Genomic DNA, 22,555 nt, shown 5'->3' with positions numbered 1-22,555 from the left:
ATGGGCTTTCTTTGATCACATAGTTCTGGTCCATAAGATTAAGGCCTTCAAAAATCAACGGTTTAGCTTTTCTCAACTTATTGAATAAAGGGACTAGAATCATCCGATCACGGTGGGGTCGATATTAATGGGCTAGAAAGTGGATGTTAGCAAAGAGCCTAACAGCCACATCTTTTGGGCATTTTTTTTATATCCAACCCCTTATTTCCCGCCTTCCACATTTATTTGTCCATAATTTCTAGAGGAATTCTATACTACTGAAGGGAGACCTTTCAAAAAAGAGGTGAAAGGGCTCTCCCATTGGTTGCACATCACCATCATGCATTAATAACTGCCGAAAAGTCAAACATGATAGTGATTTGCAGCCAATGGGGGAGCCCTTTCACCTCTTTTTTGCAAGGGCTCCCTTCAATTTAGACTTCCTCTAATTTCTAAACTATTTTCATTGCCCGTTTCCGGTGAAGGTAAATATGGGGTAAAACATTCGTCTACACCTCCAAAACTTAAGGGTGTTCCAATAATCAAAATATACGCAACTTTCCTCATAAGTTGTTTCGTGTTGCCATCTATTTACCCTGAAAGAGGTGAATTGTTAGAAAAGTTGATGTGCAAATCTGTAATTTAGGATTCGAGAATGCCTTATAACAAATTAATCTCACAACTTGAAGATAGAGATCAATAATACTATTTTCTGCAATAATAATCTGTAAAGGAAAAAGAAATCATTAGATCACTTATCGAGTTGAGGCACGAAGAATCTTCGCTGTCCTTAAGGCAAATCTCGCCCCCACTATGACGAATCAACGGTGCAAATGGGCGTCTCGTCGTATGCCTCCAGGATACAACAACTCTCGCTCCAGGGGTGTGCACTCACGCAGCCTGGATGCCTAAGAACTCGCTTATATTTGCCAAAAGCCTTGAGCAGAAAACCAGAGAGAAAACCAGAGAAGAGAAAGAGCAGAAGAAGAATCCATCAAGGATATCTTTCTGTTTTCTCTAAAACCGATTTATATAGAAAGGTAAACGACACGTTAGGGTGAAACGTCGCACTCTTTTAGTGCGTGAGAGACGTTTTCCAAACGGTCACTAAACCACGATTAAGGAATCTCAAACGGTAAAAAAAGAGTTAAAACAAAAATAAATAAATTCTTGACCGTTAAAAGGAAAAAATAAAAAAAAAGCCTTAGGTCCACGCGCGCGGCCGGCCGAGCCGGGCGACGCTCGTGTGTGGTAAGATCAAAAGCTCACTGGACCCAAGTGGGCGATCCGTGCGCGTAGGATCCCCATGACCTCTTGCTTATTCACAAGGTTAAGAGAGTGAAAGTATATATATGGCCACTCTCATCCTCTCACACTTCCCATCTAGGACTAAAGTTTTCTCATGACTTTAGTCTTCATCGAAGGAAGCCCAAAAGCATACATATAATGACTAAGAACACCCCATTGTAAGTTTGAATTACAAAAAGACCTTTTTTCACATAAAAAGTCAACAATCCCCCACTAATTCAAAATTACAAGAAATAAATAAATCATAAATGTAAATAGATTTGATCAAGGCAAGATGTGTTATGCATCAGTAGAGGTGTCTTTTGGACTTGAACCTTTACTTAGTATAGGTATATCGAGTTTATCAAGTACTCGGTGAACATACGTCTTGAACCAAGCACTTTTAGTAATAAACTGAGACAACATACCACACACTCAACACAGAAGGCATAAGCAAGTTCATACGGTGTTGCACTTTTCGGCCATGTGCTATGTCCTGTTTTCATGAGCACTCTAGAGAAATTAACTCATTCTCATAGGAAGCGGCTACACTTCCACACTCATTTAGGTGTATCTATCAGGAGTGCCCTGTAACTACGCACTCCACTGGCAATTAGCTAGTCAGCTAGTCAGCTATAGATAACATTAAGAGTCCTACAACTCATCATCTTTTTGTTACAGGTTGCACCCACATCATAGGGATAGGCTTAGTGAACTTAATTCACTTACAACTTGGTGCAAAACGGATCACTCAAATAACTTGTTTTTTCCCATTGCACCTACTTCTTGGGATCTCCAGTCAGATAGGTTGCGTTCCTATTATAGGTGATCTAAACAGTGGGCTTCAGCCCCATCCCCCTCGATGTGCTCATGATTAAATTTTTATTTAGTCTTTTTGTAAGACAATCTGATATATTATCACTTGATATTACATAATCAATGGTTATCACTCCATTCTTTAACAACTGTCTTATGGAGTTATGCCTCCGACGAATATGTCGGGATTTACCATTATGTACATTATTACCTGCTCTTCCAATAGCAGCTTGACAATCACAGTGGATTGTAATACCCGGTACTGGCTTATTCCAAAATGGAATATCAGTCAGAAGGTTTCTAAGCCATTCAGCTTCCTCACTTGCTTTCTCTAAAGCAATGAACTAAGACTCCATAGTCGATCTGGCTATACACGTTTGCTTGTTTGATTTCCAAGAAATTGATGCACTTCCTAGAGTGAAAACATATCCACTCCTTGATTTGGTCTCAAATCCAGATACCCAATTTGCATCGCTATACCCTTCTAGTACAACAGGATAATGCAAACCATAGTCTATGGTTCCTTTAAGATATTTCAATGCTCTAATTAGAGCTTCCCAGTGATCACTACCAGGATTACTGGTATAGCTACTGAGTCTACCCACTGCATAGGCTATGTCTGGCCTAGTGCAGTTCATCAAATACATTAGACTCCCTATAACTCTAGAGTATTCAAGTGGATTTACTCCACTTCCTTTATTCTTACATAATCTTATACTAGAATCATATGGGGTAGCCACAGGTTTACAATCAAATTGATTAAACCTTCTAAGAATTTTTTCTACATAATGAGACTGAGATAGAATTATTTCTTCTGTGTTTCTTTTAATTTTGATAACCAGGATTATATCTGCCTTTCCCAGATCTTTCATATCAAAATTATTTGATAAAAAATTTTTAGTGCCTTTAATTACACTAATGTCTGTTCCAATGATTAACATATCATCCATATACAGACAAACAATAACACCACTATCCCCACTAAATTTGCTGTATACACACTTATCTGATTCATTTATTATGAATCCATTTGATAGCATCACACTATCAAACTTCTCATGCCATTGTTTTGGGGCTTGTTTCAAACCATATAGAGATTTTATAAGTTTACACACCTTTTGCTCTTGGCCTTGGATTATAAAGCCTTCAGGTTGATCCATATAGATCTCCTCATCTAATTCACCATTCAGAAATGCAGTTTTGACATCCATTTGATGGATTTCCAAGTTATAGATTGCAGCTATGGCAATTAAGATTCTTATTGTAGTTATTCTGGTTACAAATGAATAGGTGTCAAAGTAGTCAATTCCTTCTTTTTGCTTGAACCCTTTAGCTACTAATCTAGCTTTATATTTATCTATAGTTCCATCAGTTTTTAATTTCTTCCTAAAGATCCACTTGCAACCAATAGGTTTGCAACCAGGAGGAAGATCTGTCAAGATCCATGTCCCATTACTCAAAATGGAGTCAATTTCACTCTTGACAGCTTCTTTCCAGAATGAAGAATCTGGAAGGGACATTGCCTCTTTATATGTCTTTGGATCTCCTTCTAGAAGATAGGCAATGAACTCTGGACCAAAGCTTTTTTCTACTCTTGCCCTTTTACTTCTTCTAGGCTCTACTGATTCTTCAGACACTAGACTGTCTTTATCTATAGATTCAATGGGTCTTTTAAGTGTGTTCTCACTTAGACTAGTCTTATAAGGGAATAAGGTTTCAAAGAATTCAGCATCCCTGGATTCTATTATGGTGTTAAGTTGCATATCAACATGATCTGACCTATAAATCAAGAACCTATATGCACTACTGTTTTGTGCATATCCAATGAATGCACAATCAACAGTCTTAGGACCTAACTTAGTACTCTTAGGATCTTGAATCCTAACTTTAGCTAAGCACCCCCACACTTTAAGGTATTTAAAATGTGGTTTTCTATTCTTCCATAACTCGTAAGGAGTTTTGTCAAAATCTTTAAAAGATATCTTGTTCAGAATATAATAAGCAAAGAGAAGAGCCTCTCCCCATAAATTTTGAGGTAATCATGAACTTCCTAACATAGAATTTACCATGTTCATTAGAGTTCTGTTTTTACGTTCAGCAACTCCATTTTGCTGTGGAGAGTATGGTGCAGTAACTTGATGTATTATGCTTTGGTTTTCACAAAATTCACTAAAAGCAGTAGAAGTGTATTCACCACCTCTATCAGATCTTAAAAAGTTTATCTTCTTTTCTAACTGATTTTCTACTTCGGTTTTATATGTAATGAATTTATCAAAAGATTCATCTTTATTTCTAATAAGATAAACAGTACAATATCTAGAGAAATCATCTATAAATATAATAAAATACATTTTACCTTCTCTAGATAAAACATTGTTTAAGTCACATACATCACTGTGAATTAAATTTAATAGTTCTGTTTTTCTTTCTTCTACTTTGTGAAAAGGCTTCTTAGAGTACTTTGATTGCACACATACTTCACATTTCTCTACTACTTGATCACTTTTAGGAATTAAACCTATGGTCATCATTTTCTTTAAAGATGTATAGTTAACATGACCTAGTCTACCATGCCATAAACAAGAAGAATCAGTAATATAAGCAGAAGAAGATGAAGCTTTATTCATAATGTTCTTAGTTACATTCAGTTTGAATAAACCTTCACTAGAGTAACTCTTTCCCACAAATTCACCACTTTTAGTGATTACAAATTTATCAGCCTCAAAAACCAGTTTAAAACCTTTCTTGATCAGAAGTGACCCAGACACCAGATTCTTTCTTATATCTAGTACATGAAGGACATCACAGAGCTTCAAAACTTTTTCAGATGTAAGCTTCAACAGCACTGTTCATTTACCCGTCACAACAGATGATGACGAGTTTCCCATGAAAAGCTGCACTCCATCCCCTACAAGCTCGTAGGAAGAAAATACACTTCTGTCACTACAGATGTGTCTAGTGGCACCAGTGTCCACCCACCAGTCCTTCACGTTACTAACCAGGTTCACTTCAGATACTACGGCCGACAGATATTGATCTTCAGCCACATTAGCCTGAGGCGCATTGTTTCCTTGAGGGTTTTTCTTCTTATCATTTTTCCGACAGTTTTTAGCATAGTGACCTGCTTTCCCACACACAAAGCAGTTACCCTTCTTTTTCTTGAAATCCTTATTATTTTTCTTGAAATGACCTTTTCCTGATCCAGATCCAGGTTTAGAAAAAGTTTTATTTCCAAATGAAGATTCAGTGAGATTTGCCTTAGAGTTAAACTCATACGCCTTAGGTTTATGTTTTCTGAAATGATTTTCATCTTCAGTTCTAAGATAAACAAACAAGTCTTGAAAAGAAAAATCATTTATGTCATGCAATAATGTGTCTTAGAATTTCTCCCATGAGGGTGGTAGTTTTTTAATAATTGCACCAATTTGTATCTGATCTTCTATTTTGATTCCTCTAGTAAGAATGTCAGAAACAATCAACTGGATCTCATTCACTTGATCCATAATGGATTTTCCATCTACCATCTGATATCAAAAATATTTTCCAATTAAATGTTTCTTAGAACCCGCTACTTCGACTAGGTATTTCTTTTCTAGAGTTAACCACAACACTTTTGCAGACTCAATTCTAAAAAATACATCAAACAATTGATTCCTGAGACAACTCAGTATATGACCTTTACAGAGATAGTTATCTCTTTTTCTTTTCTCAGTGAGATGAGTTCTAGCAGGTTCTTCCTCATCAGGTAATGAGTCAGGATCATTCAAGATATAGTCTAGGTTTAGAAAAGTCAGAAAGAATCGCAATTTTTCCTGCCATCTACCGAAATCCGATCCGTCAAATTTCTCCGGTCTTTCGGTTTAGGAAGCCATGATGATTAATTTCCAATAATCGAAATCCCAAAAATTACAGATCACAGATCGAAGATTTGCCTTAAGATTGTTAGAAAAGTTGATGTGCAAATCTGTAATTTAGGATTCGAGAATACCTTATAACAAATTAATCTCACAACTTGAAGATAGAGATCAATAATACTATTTTCTACAATAATAATCTGTAAAGGAAAAAGAAATCGTTAGATCACTTATCGAGTTGAGGCACGAAAAATCTTCGCTGTCCTTAAGGCAAATCTCACCCCCACTATGACGAATCAACGGTGCAGATGGGCGTCTCGGCGTATGCCTCCAGGATACAACAACTCTCGCTCCAGGGGTGTGCACTCACGCTGCCCGGATGCCTAAGAACTCGCTTATATTTGCCAAAAGCCTTGAGCAGAAAACCAGAGAGAAAACCAGAGAAGAGAAAGAGCAGAAGAAGAATCCGTCAAGGATATCTTTCTGTTTTCTCTAAAACCGATTTATATAGAAAGGTAAACGACACGTTAGGATGAAATGTCGCACTCTTTTAGTGCGTGAGAGACGTTTTCCAAACGGTCACTAAACCACGATTAAGGAATCTCAAACGGTAAAAAAAAGAGTTAAAACAAAAATAAATAAATTCTTGACCGTTGAAAGGAAAAAATAAAAAGAAAAGCCTTACGACCACGCGAGCGGCCGAGCCGTGCCGGGCCGGGCGGCACGCGTGTGTGGTAAGATCAAAAGCCCACTGGACCCAAGTGGGCGATCCGTGCGCGTAGGATCCCCATGACCTCTTGCTTATTCGCAAGGTTAAGAGAGTGAAAGTATATATATGGCCATTCTCATCCTCTCACACTTCCCATCTAGGACTAAAGTTTTCTCATGACTTTAGTCTTCATCGAGGGAAGCCCAAAAGCATACATATAATGACTAAGAACATCTCATTGTAAGTTTGAATTACAAAAAAACCTTTTTTCACATAAAAAGTCAACATTGTTTACGTCGGCATAATGAAGACACTCACCAGACACCCCTAAGCACCCCATAGGGTATCTATTCACGCCCTCCGGCAATTTCATCAATCGACAACTCTCTTCCTTGATATAAAATTTCAACATTTGATGTGGATAACCCAAAATAGACAAAACAGCTTGTCTTCGACGCCAAAATAAAAAATGAATTCCAAAACTACCCTGAAGGCTTAAAGCTAGACAAGCAACCTTATCCCACCTTGTATTATTGTAATAGGAATGTGCAATCCAGACCATTGATCTCGTTCAATGACTACAGATGCCAATGGATTGACTTATCTTGGCCGAGATCAAAAAAAAAAAAAAAAAAATTACTACCCTTTTTGGGATTCTATTTCTTCCTCTTTTTCTTATCTTTTCTAACCAAATTAATACTTGGGATTTGCTAGCGTCCATTGCAAAAGGCATTTAGCTAGCAAATCAGCAGATCCCTTTGCTTAATACCTTTTTAATATGAGGAATGATAGTCACAAGCTCGCTTTTCAGCAGATTTTTGTCTTATTCATTTAATTCATCTGAGGTGGCTGGTCCCTCATGCAATAGCCCGTTGCGAAATGCCTTTATGTGAAAGCCCCTACCAAATCCTATTTTTTAATATATCTAGGTAACAGCACCACTTACTTTGCTTAACACTTTTTAAACATATTTTTATAATGGCACTACTAACTTTGCTTAATACCTTTTCAATATATTTGATAGGCAAATGTTATCAGCACAACCTTGATTTTGATATTTGCACAAACCCAGCTGTCTTTTCTTCTTTAATAGGCTCATGAGAGCTTTTTTGGGGAATGTAAATTACGTAATAACCTTTTGACAGCTCTTTAAACACTAAAAGACATGATGGATTAGTGAAAATATCAAAATATTGTTGTGCTGATATCATTTCCCATTTGATAATAATGGCAATACTTTGCTCAAGGCCTTTTGAAAATGCTAAAAAGATGTTAGCTTTCACTCTAATTCTCACTTGTTACTTAATGGTTCCCACTTCTACATTGCCTATGAGAGCATAGCCGTTGATGAGGCTAAGGCAAGCCTCATGATGTTCTATGAGATCGATGGTCTCGATTTCACAAACAAGATTAATGGTCTTGATTTCACAAAAATCATACTTTCCATGTAACTTTTCTCAAAATTTATATTGAGTAGTAATAATAGTGAATCATGATTTAGTCCAATTTTATTTTTTTTTTGAATGTTGGAAATTAAATATTTTTTAGTTAAATCATATGATCCTATTATAGATTAGGATATAGAGGGGGAAATCCCTGTTTTTATAGTAAATATCTTTTGGGAGAAGCATCTTGAAGGAAAATGATGATGTAAGGCATGGTCCCAGGGAAAAAAATAATGAATGGATGTTGAGTAGATGGGCCCTTCATCAGTTTCAGTTAGATGGGCCCTTCTAGTTATGTTAGATGGGCCCTTCTAATTGTGGGTCTAGAAAAGCATACTCAAAAAAGTTAATCTACATTGGGGGGTCCAACAAATGAATGGTTTAGATCATCAAATTATGTGGGCCCTACTATACTTTTTGGCAACAGGTACAAGCACAATGTAAAACTCCTTTGAACTTCTCTAGGAACAATCCTTGTATTACTTAAGAGTTCGACTCAGTAGACAATCACTGTCGAGACCAATCCTAACTCTCAAACTCCTTTGTCATATGTGGCGTAGACACCCACCAGAAAAAGTGGTCATCGTTTTAACTCCCAATCTCTTACCACTTTAAGATAATTATGACATATGACAAACGAAGTGCAGATCTTTTCTGTGTGAAAGATCCAAAGCAATAGAAGAAATCCAGCAAGAAGGGGTAAGAGTAACCTGATAGGCAAAAGGGAATGGAAACATGTAACTACAAATCTGCAAAGAACCCAGATGCTGAAGCATTTGAAGGTTGACCTTCATTCGACTTCTTTCTCTTTGATCCTACAGAAAAAAGATTAAGAAAATAGAATAGATAAGAATACACTCTCCAATCTCTAAAATATAAAACATATCCGATTATTACTCATTACCACCGACCCCACATTTTACTTATCTAGTGACAGCATGTAAGTCGTTTGCATTACTCACTTTCAAAAGACTTCAACCCCGTACCATTCAACAAAAAAAAATAGTAAGACTTAAACCCCATTTTATTAGAACACAGCTTAATAGAGGGTCTTTATAACCACTAAAAAAACAGAGGGTCTTTGTAAAAACTCCATTTTATTACTATTTTCAAAATGACTTTTGGAAGAAACAAAATTCCTTAGTTTTGAACTCTTTGATCATTTTCCCTTTTTCTTGCTTCCACTTGGTCAATCTTTATTTTAATTGCTTCTTTCTTCCCCTCTCAAGAAGAGATGTGAGAAATCTTTTTCCTTCGTGTTATCTTCCTCCTTTCATAAGGTTGCTCCATTGTGACCTGGTGGTCACAGGTTGGAGTCACGGAAACAGCCTCTCTGCACAGCAGGGGTAAGGCTGTGTACATCTAGCCCTCCCAAGACCCCGCAATGGAGGAAGCGTCGTGCACTGGGCCGTCCTTTTTTCTTCCTCCTTTCGTCCCACTCTCCTTGATTCTTTGGTATTATGACCCAATCTCCCTATCCTCTAGTGCTCTGCCCTTTAGTCTACAAAGAAATGAAAACGACCACCGCACTTGAATGCATTAAAAGTAATCTAGGTTGGTTAAATATGATGAGGAATGAACGGATTGTGTATTAATATTTTAGATTTTAGGACTTGATGATAGCTATTGATCAAGTATTTTAGGATTTTTGATACAGATATGCACGCCCTTCTGTAACGTTGTCTTGAAACAATGTCGTTTTATACCCGCCTTTTAAGCTGTAGAAGTTTTAAACCCACTTTTTCTCTGGACCTCTTTTACCGTTATATGTTTAGCTAGGATTTTACAAAATTACTGATTTATAGGCAAATCTTTTCAAAATGTTATGGGTATTTTGTCCTAAAGTAGGCCTCATTTGTACATTTCCTTGTTATATTAATAAAATTTCAGTTACAGATCAAACAAGAGATAATAAATAAGGTTGTTAACAAACATTACCATTTCAAAAACAAACAAAAAACAAACAGTTCCTATGTTACCTTCATAATATTCCATTTTGAAGAAGAAAAAGCAATGTCTAGCAAACTAATTCTGCTGTTTTAGCAAATAAATGAAGATGAGACAAGACATGGATTCCAAAATTTGGCTGTTTAATTGAAGATGTGTACAGATTAACACAAATGCCTATGAAGTTTGATTAGAAGTCTCGAACCTAAGACAAGGCCCAATCCAATGGTTTCCAAAATATCCACTGCAACAAGATGATTGACATTCTCAACTATGCAGGGGGTTCACAGTTCCAAAGAAAGTGTTTATCCAGGTTTTAAAACTCAAAAAATACGGGCTAGCAACAGATGATGCTTTAATCTGTCTTCATTTAGGCCCTGTTCGTTTGGGATTGTGGCAGCCTATTTTGATTATTGGACTCATCCAATAATCACAATCGGCTGCCACAATCCCAAACGAACTGGACCTTAGTCTTCTGAGTTAAAAGGATAATGGGGTGGTGATTAAAACCTGATTCTCCAAGTTTTTCAGCACTCAATTGAGATTTCAAGATCATGTTTCTCAAATACTAGATCAACTATTTTGCATTCTAAGAAAACAGACTCGTACTCTTAAGTGATGTTTTCTTTTTTCTTTTTTTGAAAGGTCTCTTAAGTGATGTGTTGACTTAGTCACACTGGGGACATTTTGTAACTGTTTGATTTGCGGATAGCAGAGCAGACATACAGCTATTATTGCTGGATTCTCACTTATTCGGGCTCGCCAAGTCACTTAAAATTGGAATCATACTTGACCCGGCTTATTATCTGCAAACCAAAACATCCCCATTGGGAACTGGAGATTTCGAGCCCATAACAATCATGCAAATAAAAAGGAATAGCAGCGCACCTTTGGAAGGTTTCGGAGCTTTAACATCCACATCCATCTCACTATCATCGCTATCAGTCGTGACCAGATGATTCCCTGTGGCATTTTGCTGACCATTCAAGAGCTCGTGCAAATCCCACAACTACACAAACAGAACAAGGACTCCAATACTTGAGAAGATGCATGCATACATGATAACTTGTCTGAGATGTGATTAAACAGCTTACAATACATGCACCACAAAAATGACATCAAATTTGATATGAAAAAAGGGTGTTTGTAATGACAGCAAAGCCAACTACACATTCCATCCATCTTACATGTTGTGTCATTCAAGGCTACAACATTCTTTTTAAAAATTAAAAAGTTGAATAAATTAAAAAAAAAAAAAAGAACTCCAGAACTCACACCTCCAACAGTCGCACCAGTCCGTACAAAATTCCCCTCACCCCTCCACCCCTTTGATGCCTCCAACAGTTCCGCCACACCTTGGACTCCACCAAGAAAAAGATCCCCTCCAAATCAAACCCAATCTCCAACCTCTCCAAGCTCAAATTTAACTAGCAACTACGGCCCAGCTCGTGGGCGCCTAGTCCGTTACATACACACATATTTACGCATGTACGCTTCGTACATGCGTGCATGAGTAAGTAGGACAGGGGCGGAGGCACACATATAGCGTAGGGAGAGGGGGGCATGCCCTTATTTTAATGAAGGCACTCCTCTCTTTATTTTACTCTTTTAAAATTATTATATACTAAAGCTGTTACAACTTACAACCCATTGTAAAAATAATAATAAGTCTGTTAAAATTCTCAGATAGCTATCAACAGTCACTCAGACAAGTGTGTAATAAAAAGATGAGTGTTGTAATTAAAACAAGGGATGAGCCAGTGCGGATATCATTTCCCTATTTATAATATAGTATATGCATGTTTCAAAATGTATCCAGACAGACAAGCACAGTCACAGCTGCGCATGGTTTTATGCTTTTCTTCATATGTTCCATCCATTGTTTAGGTCATATTTCTATTTTGCTAATGTTAAGCACTTTTTAGATAAATAAAATAATGTATTATTTTGTACTTTAACAAGTCTGTACAAGCTACAAAGTACAGGCATATCCGCATATTGAAGTATCTTTAACCAAGACGCTGTATTCATGCCCAATACCATTCCACATGCAGTGACCAAGTTATGCAGTATATCCAAAACTCAGGCCTCTGCTTAGTTTGTTGTTCCTATTCACGCCTCAGGCAGAAGTGCCGATACAAGGGTTTACAGTGAGTTCATTTGCCCTCACCTCTACAGTTTGGGTGTACTACCTGCCTTCTTCCCTACAAAGAAAATACTAAAAGAATGCATGTTACATTCTAATTAGCAGGAGAAGATCAAAACCACCCACCTTCAACATTTGATCATGTGAAATACTGCCAAGAAACTTTCGATCATGTGAAAAAGCTGCAGAAAACAAACATAATATAAATTTAGAGTGCGTACGTCTAAAAGCTACCGAACATAATGACGAGTAATCGATGCATGAGTGTGAAGCCAGGGGCAGGTGGTGAGGGGTAAACCAATGAGAGATGACTCATACCAAGGCGCTCGATCGGGTATTCGGAATGCTCAGCAATTGGCTGAATTATTCTGTTTGGTAAAATGCCTACCAACCTACTCACCAATTAGGAATGTCAGAAATGAGGAAATTTTTTGACACTATATTTAACGGAAAGGGAAACACCTATGTAATAAAAAAAATAGTTGTAAAGAGAAAAATCAAGTCCACCTGATGACTCCATCCTCTGATCCAGAAATAAGAGTGTCTTCGTCAAGCTGACACATTAATATACATAGTCGAAATATTTGATTAGACAAGCCGAGATTTTCACTTGGGACCTGGGAAGAGCAGAGACACAATTTCACTCACCTTCAACAATGCCTCAACTGACAATGGGTGCCCAAGGAAACGATCACTGAGAAGCCACAGGTATGGAAAATAAACAATCAAAATTTCTGAGATTATTCTTTCTTACAGGAATATAAAAAGAAGGAAGAAAAGTGTAAATTTCATAGATAATATTTTTCCCTTTTTTCTGAATAAACAAGTCTTGTTTCTTGATTTTATTTAAAAAAATCAGTTGAAGACTATATAAGATGAAGGCAAGAGACGGCTTACCTGCAATCCTTGAAATGGCCCCATGAATACAGTAACAGGGCACCAGTCTGAGTTCCACAAATAACCTTTCGACCATTCTGATCAGAAGAAACTCTTAATCAGGGACAATTTGTAACAACCATTACTTTTTGGGCCCCACTTGATAAATTCTAAATTTTAAATAAAGGAGTAACGAGGTATAATAGGGATAGGGGTAAAATAAAATTTTCAAATATTTGGAGATTTTATTTCCTAAAATAGTGGCGCCTACTTTTGGATTTAAAAAAAATAAAAAATAATATGCGTTTGAAAAGAAAAGAGGTGGCCATGTTTTTAGGTTAGTTAGGGGTGTTAATATCATTTTTTATTCCCTTTCTCTTGGTTAGCCAGTAATAATATTCCAACTAAAGGATAAAGATAACAATTCAATTTTGAATATCCTTATACTAACTAAAATAGAGGAGCCAACCCATTTTTTAAAAATATCTATTGCCCAACCCATAGGGGATGCCCAACTCTTTCTCCCTTTTAACTCATGCCCAATTCCCCCTTGCTCCTCTCACATACAATTACACACCCCTGTTGAAAATAAAAGAAAAATAAGAAGCAAAAGAAGGGAGAGGAAGTGAAGAGGAGGGAAGAAAAGATCCCTAGACATTGTCAAACCTTTGGAATCACAAGTGTTATATTTTCCTCCTTCTTGGTCTAAAATACACGTGTTAGGGAATAATCCACGAAAACGAGATTAATCTGTGATGATGTTGGGTTTGTAAAAAAAAAAAGGGGGGGGATGAAGATTTTTCTATAGTTTAAATTCTAGCAGTAATGCGAATATAAGGTTATTTAGTATGCCTTCAAATTTTCCACAGAACATGCATCTAGGATTTGAACGAAATTCCTTTCTTTTTTTTAACTCAACAGTATATGCACCCATTTATTGTGAATGAGTCTGTTGGTGAAATAAGGTATATGCAAAGGATTTTTTTTATATAAACTAGATCCAAATGTACACATACATGCTACTAGTTATAAACATAAGACCCTGAATAGGGTTTGACCAAAACAATATAAGTACAGAGGTATTTTTGGGTTGTCCCAAACCGGGACAGCACTTTGGTTGGTTGATTAGGTGATCTTATCACCTACTTTGGGTTGTAAATAGTTATTTTTCAGTGTTTATTTTCAGGCCCCAAAACAGGGCAGTGTTATAATTTTATGTATCTTATTGCCCAACAACTGGGCCGCAGCGTAGATGTGTAAGTGTACATATTAGTTACCCCAAAATATGGCAGCCTTAAGTAAAAATATAGATGTATCCTCTGCACAAAAACAGTTCAGATTTAGGACTATTTGAATGCCCAAATCTCGGATACAAATCTGGTTCAAAAAAATTGAAAATTTGTTTCTTTTTCAGGTTGATAATCGGGGGTCCAACTTGGACCAGATTTATGCCTTTTTCTGCAATACTCTGGTCCTTCAATGAGTCATGATAGAAGTAAGGGTACTCTAACCCATATCAGGCAAGTAAAGACACTAATTAGTACTTGGGTTTTTGGTCCCCACATCAGGACAGATTTGGACACTCTGCATGCGTGATTTGAAAACACAAATCTAAGATAAATTAATAATGTTCATGATTTATAAAAAAAATCTTTTGTTACAATTTCGGTAACCACCAATTACATGTTCATATCGGATCAAATGAATTTAATGTACCTACTCATAACTTTGACAATCCTAAATGCTCGCAAACATAAAACAACTTTCGAAAACATCTACGTATGATTTGCTAGCACTCATATCGGCATAAATTCAATGATTTCTCCTTGATCAGTTATATATATATATATATATATATATATATATATAGGAATATAAGTGGTACTAAACAAATTTGCGTATTCCTACCTCTTACCAGTTCTTTAAACCGGGATAAACTTTGGGTACATATATATTATCTTACCAGCGTAACGCGCTCAAGATTCCAAATGAATTTTGTTTATATTTGGTAGTTCCACCACTCCCATGTACTTATGAGAGTCAAATAATTACAGCCTTTTCGACAATTTCTTAATTATGTATAAACTTAGAAGGTGTGGGTGTGACTCTGATCTTCAGGTTATTTCCCTCACATCACGTGTGAGATCGTCTCAAGCTCCGCACCAACCAGGTTTGATAAGGCAGGTGATAGCTAACTGTGCTTGTATGATTTTCAATTCCTACAATGAGGATGGTGAAGTGTTCTAAATTTTATTGTTTTCTAAATCATTTCATGTTAAATGAATTTGCCTTTTCGACAATTTCTTAATTATGTATAAACTTAGAAGGTGTGGGTGTGACTCTGATCTTCAGGTTATTTCCCTCACATCACGTATGAGATCGTCTCAAGCTCCGCACCAACCAGGTTTGATAAGGCAGGTGATAGCTAATTGTGCGTGTATGATTTTCAATTCCTGCAATGAGGATGGTGAAGTATTCTAAATTTTATTGTTTTCTAAATCATTTCATGTTAAATGAATTTGCCTTTTCGACAATTTCTTAATTATGTATAAACTTAGAAGGTGTGGGTGTGACTCTGATCTTCAGGTTATTTCCCTCACATCACGTGTGAGATCGTCTCAAGCTCCGCACCAACCAGGTTTGATAAGGCAGGTGATAGCTAATTGTGCTTGTATGATTTTCAATTCCTGCAATGAGGATGGTGAAGTATTCTAAATTTTATTGTTTTCTAAATCATTTCATGTTAAATGAATTTGCCTTTTTGACAATTTCTTAATTATGTATAAACTTAGAAGGTGTGGGTGACTCTGATCTTCAGGTTATTTCCCTCACATCACGTGTGAGATCGTCTCAAGCTTCGCACCAACCAGGTTTGATAAGGCAGGTGATAGCTAACTGTGCTTGTATGATTTTCAATTCCTGCAATGAGGATGGTGAAGTATTCTAAATTTTATTGTTTTCTAAATCATTTCATGTTAAATGAATTTGCCTTTTCGACAATTTCTTAATTATGTATAAACTTAGAAGGTGTGGGTCTGACTCTGATCTTCAAGTTATTTCCCTCACATCACGTGTGAGATCGTCTCAAGCTCCGCACCAACCAGGTTTGGTAAGGCAGGTGATAGCTAACTGTGCTTGTATGATTTTCAATTCCTGCAATGAGGATGGTGAAGTATTTTAAATTTTATTGTTTTCTAAATCATTTCATGTTAAATGAATTTTAGTTCCTATATCATATGCTTGGAACGAAATCTGATTTCCATTGAAGAATTATCAAGTTATTTGCATTTTTCAATCACATGGAATATATTGGAAACTGTATGGAAATATAGAAACTACCCAAAAAGGAAATAGGGAAGGGTGATGGGAAACCATTGAGTTATCCCCGTAATTAAAGGTATACAACTTGGGAGAACCGCGCAACCCCTAGTTGATGTCGGAATCCTACGGGGACCAAGAGTCCCTAGGCGGTATGATCTACTGTAATAAGTCCACGCGGAATCGGCCGTGTCAGCAAGGGTAACAGGCTGGTTGGGAGCTGGAGTGCCCTGGGTTAAAAGAAAATATTATTGATTAAAAATGTAATTGGACTATATGCACTCATATTTTGTTGGTTCTTTTCATTTCAATTGCAAGTACATTTTGCCTCTTTATAATGATTTCTCTTATTATGTTGTAGAATATTTCTATAAATCATCATTTTGGAAATGCAATTGTTCAGGTTATTTGATTTTTTTTTATTAAGTATGGATCTTGATATGTTGTTTGAATTGAATTTTTATACTTGCTTAGTTTCTATCAATTTGCATTAACCCAGTTTTTCTCCCATGATTGAACTTAAACGTAGGAGCGTTTGCGCACGAGGACGTCTAGGAGCGTAGAAAAACAATGGGAGAAAATAAACGAGGGAGACGATACCCTTCGTCGATACTTTGATTATTTTATTTTCCTTAAGTTAGCTTGACTAATTATTGAGACTTTGATTAGATGGGTAATTTGTTTTAGTTGAAATTTTTGTAATTAAACATTCTTGCTATTGGAATAAGAGTTACGGTTATTTAATGTTCATCTATTGTAAAAAAAAAAAATTGTGTGGTTTTTCGCAGGTTCTTGCTCGTAGCGACCTGGTTATGGAAATTGGGTCGTTACACAATTCAATCAAGATCTTAACGAGAGACAAAAGTTACCAGGGAAGAAGTTGTTAAGGCTGATTAAAAAAAATTAAAAAGTCATAACTTTCTAGATGGGCCACAGTCTATACAGATTTGAATCCTATGCAATTTTATTGAATTCTAAAAGAACAGCTACCCCATATGTAGCACATTTGTATTTTTTTTAATGACATAGGACATTTGTACTTTACTACCTCCTCTCCCATCAATGGCTGTTAAAAAATGTAGGGAAAGGCAAAACTTGTTCAACCCCCAAATAAGAAATAACTCACCCCCTTTTTTATCAGCCCCATTAATCTTAATAAAGTTAACCCAACAAAGGTGGCTCACTTCTCAATAGGTGATAGAAGGTAAAATACTCATCCATAAACAGGTTTGGTCACTGATTTTGCACATGTTTGTTTCATGCTGTTAACACAATTTTGCTGTGTTATAGAATTGGAAAGAATTTGCAAGTTGAATTTTGAAATATAGAGTATGAGAAAATCATACCTTCATTGTGACTATAGACAAAAGTTCGTCTTCAGAAAACTCAGACCGAGTTTGGACCTGCCATTCAATACTGAATCCAATTGGAAAGGACAAATAGATTTACACATCATATGTTGCACTATGTGTCAGATGTGCCTACTGAAGAGGGAAATAAAAGACTTACCTTGTTTCTCCGAAGACTACAAACAGACAGTGTCCCATCTCCACTGCCATTAACAAAAACCAGAACATAGTATTGCATTTTGCAAGCAACACAAAATAAGGTAACTAAGCACTAGAGCAGCCATACATTTTCCTCCGTGGGGGAACCACTTGTTTTTATTAATCTGTATGCTTAACAATGATTGGGATGCGAAAAAGGGATGTGCATATGAAATAATTGTTTTCTATAGTTCTCCAATAAATTAAATATTCTCTTAGAACTCCGACAACCATCTCATTCAGTGATCTACAACCTCTGTGTACTTTCAAACCTAGTGTTCTGGCTGATTTTCAGAAGGGTATTCGGCAATTCTGTAGCAACCTCGAAATCAAGCATTCCGTGTATATGTACTGAAATAAATTAAATGCATACACCAAACCACTGATGTTTCTCATAGATTCCTTTTTTTTTAAGGTGATGTTTCTCATAGATTACTGACTAGTCATAATCAAACCTACATGCTTGTTTTCCTCATGAATAAAAATTCTGTCAATTTTGCAGTTAGCTAAGCCATTTGGTGTATGATATAGAGGCTAAAAATGTGAAAAAATGATAATTTTGAGTTTGGTCGTAATCAAAGCCTAGCTTATTTCTATTTCTGTACACTTACTTCTATTATTAATTTAAAACACCCCTTCCACAGAAAATATGATGTATATGCTAGTTTCCACACACAAGGTTATGCATATGCTATGCATGTTTCCTTATTTGTAATTCCTACTTCAGGCAAGCATTATTTTTGTGCTCTCATTCAGCTAGATCTTCCTTCGGCATTTTTAAAATCATGGGTATCATCTTTTCTGGAGGATGTAGTAAGACCACGTAAATGAAAAAGCAGGAAGTGTTGAACCTAATTCTGATACACTGCAGGAATATGAAAGGTGAGTCCCTACAAGTTCATCTAAGAGAGAAAAGGGGGAAACCACAACTCAGTCGACCGTGGAAGTGTTTGGTCACTTTGGTCCCACCAAGAAATTATACTCTCATTTTTATTTTTATTTTGAAATGGAGAAATTATACTCTCGTAACAATAGAAAGCTACAATGATGGTGATTAGTCCACCAAAAAATTATATTGCGCAAACAATGCACAGAGCAATTGAACTACCGTAGTAGGAAAGGGAAAACAGGGCACTGGGCACAATCTACCTTGTTCCCAATAGTTGCATAGAATTAGAGACGAATGTCATATCTGAGATGTACTCTTCGTGAGCATTAAAGGAATTGCAGCATGAACGTTGTCGGGTATCCCATACCTGTCATTGGTGAAGAATAAGCAAATGATTATCAAATGTGGTATGAATGAAAGATGATCCAAGTCAAAGCAACATACATGGACTGGAAGATCAATAAGAATTTGCACTATAAGTATTTCCAGTGTTTCAAAACTCGGACGAAGGTTAAAACGCGGTCGAAGAAAATCCTAGTCAACTCAGCACGACGCGGTCATAACTCTGGGAGAGTCAAAGGAGTTTTTAATGAATTTATAGGGCAAAACACAAAACACGGCCAAAGGAAAAGGAAGTCAATTCGATGGAAGTACACAATGACACGGGGGAGTTTTAAAACTATGATTATATGTCACTAGTAAGCAAACAAGAACTCGACGCACTAGACTCGGTTAGGGTAGAAAGTATTATAAACCTATACGTAATCATCAGTTTTCACTTTTGTAAAGTAAATATAATATACGAATGAATTGAAATTCTAGGATTGATTCAAACAAAATCCTCCAATCCCATGTCGCCAAACACCATGTAAATTGGAATAACCTCCAATCACAGGATACACGGGAAAGTACAAATAAAGGAAGGAAATAAATTTTGAAATAATGAAGAACATGGTTGGAAGATATATCAGTGGTTGTGCTACAGCACCTTTATGCAGCCATCATCGTCTCCTGAGGAGATAGTCGTCTCAGTCAAGTTGATTAATCGATTCACCGCAGCGCTTCACAAAACAAAGCATTTTACACATTCTCAACCAACATGTGATGAGTAAGAAAAAATGTAATTTATGTGGTAAAGTATAACAATTAATGACATAAAAATCTACGCGTGTGCATCCTCTAGACGGGCGATGGTGGTTCCAGTTTCAATGTCAGTTGCAAGAATTGAACAATCAGGAGAACCCGTCACAATTGCTGAAAACATGTATATACACAAGAAATGCGAATTAGCAGAGAACAAAACCCTACAAATAGAGTACATGATTTTATAATCCAGGATTGTAAAATACTGGATTTAACAAACTAAAAGATGAATTTCATATGCTAAAATCTGGTATTTATAAGCTAAAATCTAGATTGTACATTTTCAGGATTGTAAAATACAGGTTTTAGCTTATAGAATTCAGATTTTATATTGTAAAATCCAGGATTTTACAATCATGGATTATAAAATCGACTTATCCAAGCAGATTTTTAAATAACATTACCACGGCCCGAATCAATGAACCTAACAGCTCTACAGGATTCGTTGTGAGCACGAATATTCAACAACCTAAATCAAAGTAAAATAAAATCATAACGTCATAAAAATCAAAGTTTATTGATCCATGTAAAAATTACAATTCCACTATCTACTGATTTTATCACAGTGATTAGGAAAGAAAAATACAAAAGAAATCATAGAAATGAATTGGAATGATTATTTCCCGTACCGTTGTGGTTGCGAATCGTTGGAATAACGGTACCTGATTCAATGCGAATTTGAAATGATTAAAAAATCAGTTCAAGAAAAGTAAAAAATGGATTTTTTTATTTTTATTTTTTTTTTGGGGAGAACTTACAAATGAAGCTCGCCATTGATGAGTCCTGTGGCAACAAGAGGATTTGAAGGGTGAAAATCCAGATCGAATGGTAGCTTTCCTAAATGAATCTCCATTAACGATTAAACAGATTCGTTTTCTTTAATCTTCGTAGTGAAATGAGGAAGAGAAGGGTTTTTCTTGAAAGAGGGGGACGAAAGCTAGGGTTTTAGGTGACTTAAAAGTTAAAACTGGGTTTGACTGGTTAGGTACTCAGAAGCGTTGTGTTGACCCGGTGAGCCACCCGAGTCAAAATCTCCTTTCGGTGGAGCTTCTTTGTAGGTTCGGATTTGCTGGGCAATTTCGAGGAAAGCCATTTCGCGGCTGATTTTTGCACTAGAGAAAAGCCACCAGGCTCACTTTTCAGCAGATTTTGTCTTATTGATTTAATTCATCTGAGGTGGCTATTCTCTCGTGCAAAAGTCAGCTGAGGAATGGCTTTCTGCGAAATTGCCTACCAAATATCTTGTAGGTTAATATAGAGATTTTGTATTATACCCATAGAAAAAATAGAAAAAAAAGATATTATATGATGTGTGGCCGTATGGTCCAATATTTTAAATATGGAGAAATACTTCTCAACACGGATAGAACACGATGTGCAACAAAATACCGAAAGAATGTTGCAGAGAAACACAATCACACAGGAAACACAAGATTTTACGTAGTTCATCACTGCCTACATCCACGGGAGAAGATTTTCACTATTTCGATCTAGGGTTACAAAGTCTCTTCTTCTTGGCAAAGAAAACACAAAAAGAATAAAAAACTCATCCCGCAATCCTAATATGTCCCACTTGTGCGTCGTCGCGCACATTAGTCCGTCAGATCCTATATAATGCCAACATTATTGGATAGTCAAAACTATTCATTTGTTGGGCCACAATGTCAATAGGCAGATAGGAAAATATAATGTGTAATCCTTCTATAGAGTAGAGGTTGAGGTGGAATTGATTTTTTAGGCACAACCTATTGACATTGTGGCGTAACAAATGGATGGTACAGATCATCATATGAAGTCGGTCATACAGTAGTTTTTGAAGAATACTAGACTATACAGCCACATGTCATGTAAATTCTCTGTTAATCCAAAATGACTTGATAGACACTTTCGAGATTATATATGGTGTCCGCGCTAGGGGTGGTTATTCGGTTTAAACCGAGCCGAATAGACCGAAATTTGGTAACCGAAATAATTTCGGTTACCAAATTTCGGTAATCGAAACCGAACCGGAATTATCTGAAACCGAACCGAATTGTAGGAGAAAAAAAGGGAAAAAATCAAAATCTCAGTTTTGATCAGAGGGCTAGGATCATCCGATCGAAATGATTTTTTGAGCACAACCTAATTAAGTTGGGATCAATCAAATAGACAGTTTTGATCATCCTACGGAGTGCACCTATAGCACTTTTTTTTTGGAAAAAAATAGTTTTCATCCACAATTTTGGTTATTTCGGTTAACCGATTTTTTTTGTTGTTGAGAAAACCGAAACCGAATAACCGAATTTCCAAAAAAAAAAAAATGAAACCGAACCGAAAAGAAAAAAACCGAACCGACCAATTCGGTTTGGTTTGGTTCAGTTATTCGGTTTGAACCGAATAATGCTCACCCCTAGTCTGCGCGTGAAGTCAAATGTTTTTTTTTTTAAAATATAGTACGACCAACTTCGTAGGTTGATCCAAACCGTTCATTTGTTAGGCCACAACCACATAGGTTCCTTGAAAATTATCTTCATAAGATTGTCCTAACCCTCCAATTGTAGGAGAAAAAGAGGGGAAAAATATCAAAATCTCGGTTTCGATCAGAGGGCTAGGATCATCC

General features: G+C 36.4%; 1 protein-coding gene across 3 annotated transcripts; it reads right to left on the bottom strand.

Moving 5' to 3' along the window:
* Positions 1-8,446: 8,446 nt before the first annotated feature.
* LOC143846260 (WD repeat-containing protein 55-like) lies at positions 8,447-20,906 on the bottom strand. 3 transcript variants are annotated; one of them, XM_077354693.1, is made up of 15 exons: positions 20,715-20,906; positions 20,586-20,618; positions 20,361-20,425; positions 19,980-20,067; positions 19,802-19,874; positions 19,074-19,180; positions 17,887-17,929; positions 17,724-17,780; positions 13,081-13,157; positions 12,832-12,877; positions 12,691-12,737; positions 12,502-12,575; positions 12,310-12,365; positions 10,926-11,046; positions 8,447-8,905 (listed from the first exon to the last, which is right to left on the bottom strand). In XM_077354693.1, the coding sequence occupies exons 1-15, from the start codon at positions 20,807-20,809 to the stop codon at positions 8,832-8,834; spliced, it is 1,056 nt and encodes a 351-aa protein (XP_077210808.1). In that variant the 5' UTR covers positions 20,810-20,906; the 3' UTR covers positions 8,447-8,831. The 3 variants fall into 3 exon arrangements, with proteins under 3 accessions (XP_077210808.1, XP_077210810.1, XP_077210809.1); XM_077354694.1 differs by lacking the exon at positions 8,447-8,905 and adding an exon at positions 10,521-10,843; XM_077354695.1 differs by lacking the exon at positions 20,361-20,425 and having other exon boundaries at positions 20,715-20,867.
* Between the last annotated feature and the right edge of the window lie 1,649 nt (positions 20,907-22,555).

The sequence above is a fragment of the Tasmannia lanceolata genome, unplaced genomic scaffold (genome assembly GCF_043159265.1).
Source record: "Tasmannia lanceolata isolate RefF3 unplaced genomic scaffold, GAP_Taslan_0.1 ptg000015l, whole genome shotgun sequence".
Taxonomy (NCBI): domain Eukaryota; kingdom Viridiplantae; phylum Streptophyta; class Magnoliopsida; order Canellales; family Winteraceae; genus Tasmannia; species Tasmannia lanceolata.
The sequence above is the reverse complement of the archived record's forward strand: the minus strand, read 5'-3'. Positions and strand labels throughout refer to the sequence as shown.

Bases quoted from the DNA above. Each gene is read 5' to 3' on its own strand.
- LOC143846260 (XM_077354693.1), bottom strand. From the start codon at position 20,809: ATGGAGATTCATTTAGGAAAGCTACCATTCGATCTGGATTTTCACCCT. The intron at 20,426-20,585 runs GTACGGGAAATA...ACTTTGATTTAG, and splicing joins AACGATTCGCAACCACAACG to GTTGTTGAATATTCGTGCTC. The intron at 20,068-20,360 runs GTAATGTTATTT...ACATGTTTTCAG, and splicing joins GTTCATTGATTCGGGCCGTG to CAATTGTGACGGGTTCTCCT.